General features: G+C 29.0%; 1 protein-coding gene across 1 annotated transcript; it reads right to left on the minus strand.

Moving 5' to 3' along the window:
* Positions 1–6420: 6420 nt before the first annotated feature.
* LOC107021491 (dof zinc finger protein DOF2.1-like) lies at positions 6421–8599 on the minus strand. The gene is made up of 2 exons (XM_015222167.2): positions 8361–8599; positions 6421–7636 (listed from the first exon to the last, which is right to left on the minus strand). The coding sequence occupies exons 1-2, from the start codon at positions 8394–8396 to the stop codon at positions 6761–6763; spliced, it is 912 nt and encodes a 303-aa protein (XP_015077653.1). The 5' UTR covers positions 8397–8599; the 3' UTR covers positions 6421–6760.
* Between the last annotated feature and the right edge of the window lie 39 nt (positions 8600–8638).

Below are 8638 nucleotides of genomic sequence, written 5' to 3' on the forward strand. Positions count from 1 at the left end.
AAAAGGGTTAAGTGTGAACTGTGAAGTGACAGAAGCACCCTTTTTATTGTCAGCATCCTACCTAGTCCCTGCATTTGACTTGGTACAGTTGAGAAGATGAATGGATAAATTTATGTGCTATGTTTTTTTTTTCTCTTTTCGAAAAATATTTTATGATTAGGGACGAAATGAATAAAAAGATTTTCTTAAAAGCTTCCTAGCATTTTCTTAAAGTATGGCAAAATTGTGTTTCCAATAACTCAAGTAACAAAAAAATATGGTAGAGTGGTAAGTAAGGAGCATTTTATTTCCCAAATAAAAAGTCACGGCTTAAATTTAGGGCCCGTTTGGATGGGCTTAATAAAAGCAGCTTTAAAAAAGTACTTTTGAAAGTGCTGAAACTTATTTTTAAAATCAGCAGTTATGCGTTTGGATAAAAGTGCTGAAGTTGCTATGCCAAACGTGAAAAGGAAAAAATGAAAGAAAGAGATGTTAGGGTTGTGTGGGTAATTTGGAGATTGTATAAAAATATTAAAGGCAAAAAGATAAAAATGTGGTCAACTTAAAACAGCTTATAAGCTAAAAAAAAAAAACACCTTATCCTAGCTTTGAACTTTTGGCTTAAAATAAGTTATTTTAAATATTGACAAACAGCTAAATAAGTAAAAAATTAGCTTTTAAGTCAGTTTGACCAGCTTTTAAGCTGAGCCAACCAGACTCTTAGATTACTCTAAGCCTTAAACAAATACAGATGAGAAATTGAAAATAATCTAAATCATTAAAAAAAAAAGAAAAAAGGAGATGGTTTGCACTATTTCTTAATTTTTTTGGGTTCAAATGTCATGAGAAGGTGATAAGTTTTTTACATAGACGTAATTAGGATCACTAGAACAGTATGATCTATAGAGATTTTTGATAATGTCTTTTTCTTGACCTCAAAGATTAAAGTGTTTGGTTGAGTGAAGTTAAATGATTACAATTTAGAACAAAGACTAATTGCATGATGTTCAAAGTCAATAAGGTATTTATGGTGTTTTTTGATGAACTCTGGCGGAACCGTATTGGTGAATTTAGTACAAAGTCTTCTATTGGATTAATTAATATTTTAACCTTAAAACTGATAACTTTAGTTAGAAATTAATTAAACTTATCTCATGTATCAAGAATTAGTAGTTACGTATGTAGTAGCTTTGAAAACAACAGCTCTTGCTATTAATTGATGTCAAAGAGAATTCAACAATACACCTATAACAAAAAAATATAAAATTTTATTTTATTTAAGCAATGTAATTTTCGAATGAAGAGGAGGGTTCGATTAAACCTCCTTTTAACACTATTTAGTTCCGCCACTTTGCTGAGTTACCATATCTTTCAATTATGATGAAGGAACAGTTTTGTGTAGTGTTCTCTTTTTCAAATTGAAAATTTGGAAACATATAACAAAATCCTGAGTTGGTAATGAGACTTAAATATACAATAAAAAAGATATGGAGAAAGTGTCATGCATGTAAATTAAATATTAAACATGAGAACACCTAACCTAATTACTTCTATAATTTAGGAGTCTGGAGCCTAAATAGTATAAAATATTAATAAAAATTCCAAAACGATATATAAAATTTTATATTAACCAAAACGGCAAAATCACTGCATCAATAGCGATTTATTCCACCGGAAAAGCAAAATCATTGCCTCTACAGCGATTTTGCAAAATGTGATTTTTTTTTAAAAAAATAAAATCGCTACCTAGGCAGCGATTTATAATTTATTTTTTTAAAAAAAAAAAAATTTAAAATAAGGTAAATCGCTGCCTAGGCAGCGATTTATAATTTTTTTTTATACATATAAAATCGCTGGCAGCGATTTCAAAAAAAAATAAAAATAAAAAAAATGTTAAATCGCTGTCTAGGCAGCGTTTTTTTTTTTTAAAAAAAAATTTATAAAATTTTTAAATCGCTGCCCACGCATCGATTTTATTAAAAAAAAAATTAAAACATGAAAATCGCTGTGTATGTATCCATTAATTTGCTAACTAAATTATTCTGAAATTACATTTTTTTTCAATTGTATTTTTGCAATTAACAAAGCTTTATCTAGTTTTCCCAGTTTCCTGAGTCCATATATATCCATTAACATAAAGGACTAGTTTTAATTTGTGTAGTGGTTTATCTTTTTTCATTAAAAAATTGGAACTATATAACAAATTCCCAAGTTGATAATAAGCCTCAAATATGCAATAAAAGATATTGGGAAACTATGGTGCATGCAAATTAAATATTAACTATGACAGCACCTAACGTCCTAACCTAATTATAAGTTACGTTTTTAAAAACAGGTTCAAAATTTTCATAAAGAAAGTTAAAAAATAAAATATAATGCATAAAATTTGGACTACGATAAGGCCAATGCACCTGCTAGCCAGTGTGTGATGGCAAACACGTTATACTCTATGCTAAGTTGTTTACCTTGTATAGAAAATATGCTTAAAGAGATTCGGATGAGAAACCTGGCACTCCTCTATAACCGGTCCTAATTGGCTTTGGCAAAGCTATATCCTTAAGAAATGACCCTCTTATAGATACATGAGAATTTTTCTTTTCAATTTTTAAATCGAAATTTTTGTAGCTAGTTAGTAAATTATTATTAATTCAATTTAATAACAAATTAGCAATATTTTATCAAAATAAATTGTTTGCTATGAATACTTTAGCATTGAGTTCATACGTAGTGGTGGAAGCGAATATTATATTTCACACAAGAAAAATTGAAGGTTTTGCAAAATACTAAATGCAATATTATACGTGAGCTAGGCATATATCCAAGCATGATTTCCGTTTATTTGTAAAAAAAAAAAAAAAACCACAACGTGGTAGATAATTTAAGGGAAAATTGTATATAATAGCAAACTAATAACCTAAAATAAATGGAGTAGCTAGGGTTTGATTTAATTGTGCTCCATAGCAAACGTTAGCCAAAGTTTGCCAGGCGTCTCTCTCCCAAAAATCTCGCTCGCCACTCTCCCATTCTCGCTCGCCACTCTCCCTCTGCTCGCCTCTCTCGCTTTATACACAGAAGTATATAAATTCTATTTCTATTTTGTATAAAGCGAGAGAAAATTGTATATACACATGCAAAAACATATATCTTCGTGTTATACACTTAATTATACAATTTACAAACATTTTACTTCAATTCAATTGTAGACAAATGCAAATTTTATACAAAAATTATAGAGAAAAAGGCCAACGAATTATACAATTGCGAATTATACAATTGCAGCGAAATAGGCCAGCGAATTATACAATTTAGGCCAGCGAATTATACAATTGTATATGTATAGCGCATTATACAGTTTTATGTTTGCTATGGAGCGCAATTATGCAAACTTTGCTATAGCATACAAATATGAATTTTTTGTTTGCTATATGTGAAAGTTGCCCATAATTTAACATATCAATTATCTATAAAGATTTATTTGTTTATTTGGAAGTCGAGTGGGCTTTAATAGCTGTGTGGGCCAGAAACGAAACGTATATTGTACTGCAATAACCCATAGTTATGGGCTTGGGCTTAGCCCAAAGATTATATTGGGCCCCGAAACCCACAAATCCAGCTAGCAGCTCTTTACATCCAGTTCCAGTTGATACTATTTCCTTCCTCAATAGCTTAAGTGATATATCTCTATTCTATTTTCATCATTGGTCCGTTTATATGTAGAAATGTTTTCAAATTTATATTATTTAAAAGTAGTTTTAAAAATATATTAATCATTTTACCGAACCTATTAAGTGATGTTATCAGTTTCAATACTTCTATTTAAATATATTATACGCATTTTGATTTCTTAGTTTGATAAAATCAGTTTCAAGACCTAAAAAGTTTTATTTTTCAGCACTTGATGTATATTGTACTCCTTTAAATCAATTTTAACTGTTTAACCCATAGTCAATGAAAGAACAAACAAAAGTCAAACTAGACAAAATTAAATGACTTTTTGTGATACAGATTAAATGAATTAAGTATTTGACAGAGACATTAGATAGAATATGACGTATTGTTATATTAATGAGGAATGACTTTAGCTAGAAAGGAGTGAATGTCGCATACTATGGTAGAATTAATGCTAGTAGAGGTATAATATCGTCTTGTCTTATAAAGGTTTGGTGCATGCCACATCACTAGTCATGCCTTGGTGGCTAATTCCTTTTATACGTTGTTTATCGCTATTCGATTATTATATTATTTTTTTGTTATTATTTCTCGCTCGTAGACTTTACATTATCTTTTTTCATTTTTTGCTTGGATTTGAAATATTTAAATCAAAAAATTTTCGAAATCAACCTCTCTACCTCAGTTCATCCTTCCCAAACTTCACTTTGTTAAATTTCACTAAGTATATTGTTATTGACTTTAATGATCAATTATTTAACTCATATAATTTTGTGTACCACATCCCAGAATAAACTCCACATTCAACAAGTGATGTGAAATGACCTTTCACCAAATTAATTAATTTATTAGTGTTCGAGATTGCAACATTGTTTGGATCAGAATTCAACTGGACGGTGGTTTGCTGGAATATGTTTTCTTCCTACCACATCATAAATCAGCAGCTGAACGGTCTCTGTCTAATAAATATTTCATTCGTTCTATTTTATGTTATTTTTTTTACTTTTGCACTTGTATTAAAAAATAATATAATTTTATTTTTTAGCTATATTTAATATTTTTTTAATTTAAATTTATTAATAAATAATAAAATTAATTAATTATTCTATCAAGATATAATGAATAATATATGATAACTTATGTATAAATTTTGTAAAATGATCTAATTATTTATAAAAAAGAATGACATATAAAATATGACGAAGGGATTAATAAAATATTAGAAGCAATGAATTTGGTCAGAATTCAATTAATTCATTTTATCAAGAGACGATATACGACTGTCTTTCCTAGGTTTGACGAAGGCCTTTTAATATTTTGCGTCTCTAAAATCATTACATATATGCACGTGGAAATTATGAAACAAAAGAAGAAGAAATACTGCAACAACAGCTGGAATATTATGCTATCGACATGGAAATTGACATTTATAAGAATTATATTTATTTGTACTATTTTTCGGATATTGACATCGTCAAATATTGTACGTCGAAAAGAAAAAAGATATTGCAAGATTCAATTCGGTGTGATATATATAAAAATAGACCTATATTTGGGGTCCCAGATCCACAATGAGATCGCTACATAATGTCAATTTACTATACTTAATTTTATTTATGGCAAATCAATTAAATTTATCATGATTTAAAAATTTAAGTTTAGCAAAAGAAAATATATTAATTAATCAACATTAATTAGGTGATCGAAGTGCAAATATAAACAGAAACGGAGCTAGATAGGGACTCATAGATCTGAACGAATTCAGTAGCTTTTTCGTAGAATATGTACTAAAAATTTAACTTAATATATATGTGTATATTAATTTGTGAACCCTTAACAAAAGTAATTGATAACTATTAACAAAATTTAGAACCATCAAACTCTTCATCAGACTTCACCTACGAATATAAACACCTATCATTCCTAATATATTATTTATATAAACACGTATCATCTTTAATATATTTATTTATTTAATGTAAACACCGAATAAATAAATATCACATAAAAAATAATTCTTAGACCGATTATATATTAAATTTGGCCGCAAAATCTTGGTCGTTTTAGAATTTACGACAATATTAATATATTATGATCTTTGTCACGCTGAAATCTGAGTGTGGATTTGGTTAGGCAAGAGATATCTAAAATATGAAAATCTACCCCGAGATTGGTGCTCATGCTTCATTAAAATTCCATTGTTTTTGCTTAGAAAGAAGAGAATAATCCAGCAAATCTCATTATTATTTAATTAATCCACCCTAAAATTATGAATGCAAATCATAAATAAAGTAAAAAGGTAAAAGGGCCTTAGAAGAGATAATAATAATAATAAAAATAAAACTAGACTTTAGAATAGTAGACTTGATAAATAATTTAAAACAACTTATTTAAATCTTAATATGATAAAATAGACTAATAAAAATAAAAATCTATTTTAAATATATTAAATAAGTAAAAATAAACGGACTAATCAAATAGTGATGTTTTGATTATAAAGAAACAATCAAATGAGATCGACCTAAAAATAAGAAACAATCATGATAACATATCTTGAAAACAAGCTACACATTTTTTAATTAATAAAATAATCTAACATCATGTGCATACAAAATAATATTGTAGTACCCACCAATCACCATTATGAAAGAATTCAAACTTTGTGAGTCATCTATGAAATATCCATGTCTGATTCTATCAATCAAAGTCATTTTCCTTAAATAAACCAACAAAATTCTACATATTCACTGGATGTCTGTCAGTACAAATAAATTGAAGAAAAATAAATCAACTTTCATTAATTAGTTTGTCAATCCACAAAGAAGACACCTAAAAAAGACATCTCAAAAAAAAAAAAAAAAATGAGAGAGAGAGAGATGATTCAAGTGAACCAAATCTCTTTTACACAACTCATGATGATTAAGTTAACCTTCCAACTCTAATCTAAGAACAAAATTCTTCTTTTTTTTCGCTTAGCAAACTCCGATCCAGAAAATAGAGAAATTCCTAATAGAAAACGTTTTTTAAATGGATCTTACTCTGTGTGATTCATATTAATCACTGGATCCTGTTTGACATGAATTTAAATTAATCAGAGCCAGTATACTAACATCTACATGAGAGGGCTATTGAGAAGTCCATGCCAAGAAGATCCACCAACTCCATTCCACATTCTTCTAGTTGAATCAAAATCAGCCATATTAATTCCTTCTCCATTAATTTGCCATGGAAATCCCCACAAAACTCTGTTGTGATCACCTTGATCTTTAGCCATGTGGCACATCTCTTGTTTAACTGTGGTCATTGTTGTAGATGTTGTTACACCACTGCTTATTTCTTGATCATAATTATGCATTAATCCCATTTCTTGATCATTGTTATTCACCCCTAATCCACCATTTTCCACATTATGTAATCCAATATCCCCATTAATAATATTCCCAACACCATAGTACAAATTTTGTTGATGAATTAATCCATTCATTGGATTATTATTCTCAAGAAATCCAGTATTACCCCTAAGTGCATCAAGAAATATTCCACTTGGATTTTCATTGCACATCATTGAAATATTACCATGGTTCTCAAACCCCAATTGCCCATTTCCTTGTTTTTGGAGCCTAGCAAATGCTAAGCTCAAATCAGTAGAATCATAGGGAAATGGATTATTAGGAGTGTTGATAATGGAATGTTGATCTTGGCTACTAATACTACTACTTCTTGATGATGATGACCTTTTATTCTTCCTACAGCCTCCTCCTACTGGAACATTTCTTAATGTTCCTCCTTTGGTCCAATATCTTCTACATGATTTGCAAAAGTATCTTGGTTGAGAGAGACTATAGTTGTTGTAGTAGCAAAACTTGGTGTTGGAAGAGTCACATCTTGGACAATTTATTGCTTGCTCTGGTGGCTTTGGCTTCTTTGGATCTTGTTGTTGTGGCTTTGTACTCACCAACATACTTTCTAGGGTTTGAGAAGACAATTCCTAAACAAAAAAATTAAACTATAAATATCACACACACCAAAAAAAAAAAAACATTGTTAAGAACTATTAGCAATATATTTTTGCTTCATATATATGCCTTGTATCTTAATATTTTCCTATCCTACTTATAATACATTTCTTTGAACCAAACATCTTATTTACCTCCAAGACTCAACTTATAAGATTAACTAGATATGTTGTTGTAATTAGCGAAGCAAAGAAACAACTTTATTGTTATAATTGATGTATGGATGCCTTACTTTTACATTCAAAAATCAAATCTTTAACTTGAAAAGCAACATAATTTTCTTAATGAGATGAGTGACTTTAAATTTGTAAAGGTCAGCTAGCATCCATTTAATTAATTTGTTCTTAGGCTATATTATAGCAACAGTCGTGAAAGAAAAGAAATTTACAAAAATTAGCAAAAATATTAAGAGTATAGACTACTCTCCTTAGGAGTAAAGCACATAAAGTAGGTCTTTTTTGGGGGGTATTTCAATTCATAGAATAAACTCTTTTTTGGGGTAAAAGACTCATCCATATCAAGATTGTTAGAATATTTTTTAAAAAAAACAAAATCTCAGAGAAAGGAAATAGAAAATGAAAAAATTAACACATAAGAAAGAAATTGAATCAAAAGAGCTCCAAGAAAACTAATTGACATAACAACAAAAGAAATTAAACCATCATTACTACTACTAATACAACTTCATTAATTTACCTGATGATGCTGATGATGTGCACTAGAGGGATCCATCACTAAGTACAGCTAGAAACAACACAAAACTTAGAGCTTAATTAAAACTTAATCCTCCTCCAAGATGGCTTGAATTTTTTTTGTTGGTACTTAATTGATCTCTTGAATATAAGCACAAGGGAAATTTGAAGTTTGCTAAGAAAAGTAGTAGAAATTATGAAAAAGCCAAGAGAGAACAACTTGTGAGTGCCTCTTTCTCAAACTCAACATATATATATAAATGTAGAGAAAGTAGAGGTGGG

The sequence above is a fragment of the Solanum pennellii genome, chromosome 6, assembly GCF_001406875.1.
Source record: "Solanum pennellii chromosome 6, SPENNV200".
Lineage (NCBI taxonomy): Eukaryota > Viridiplantae > Streptophyta > Magnoliopsida > Solanales > Solanaceae > Solanum > Solanum pennellii.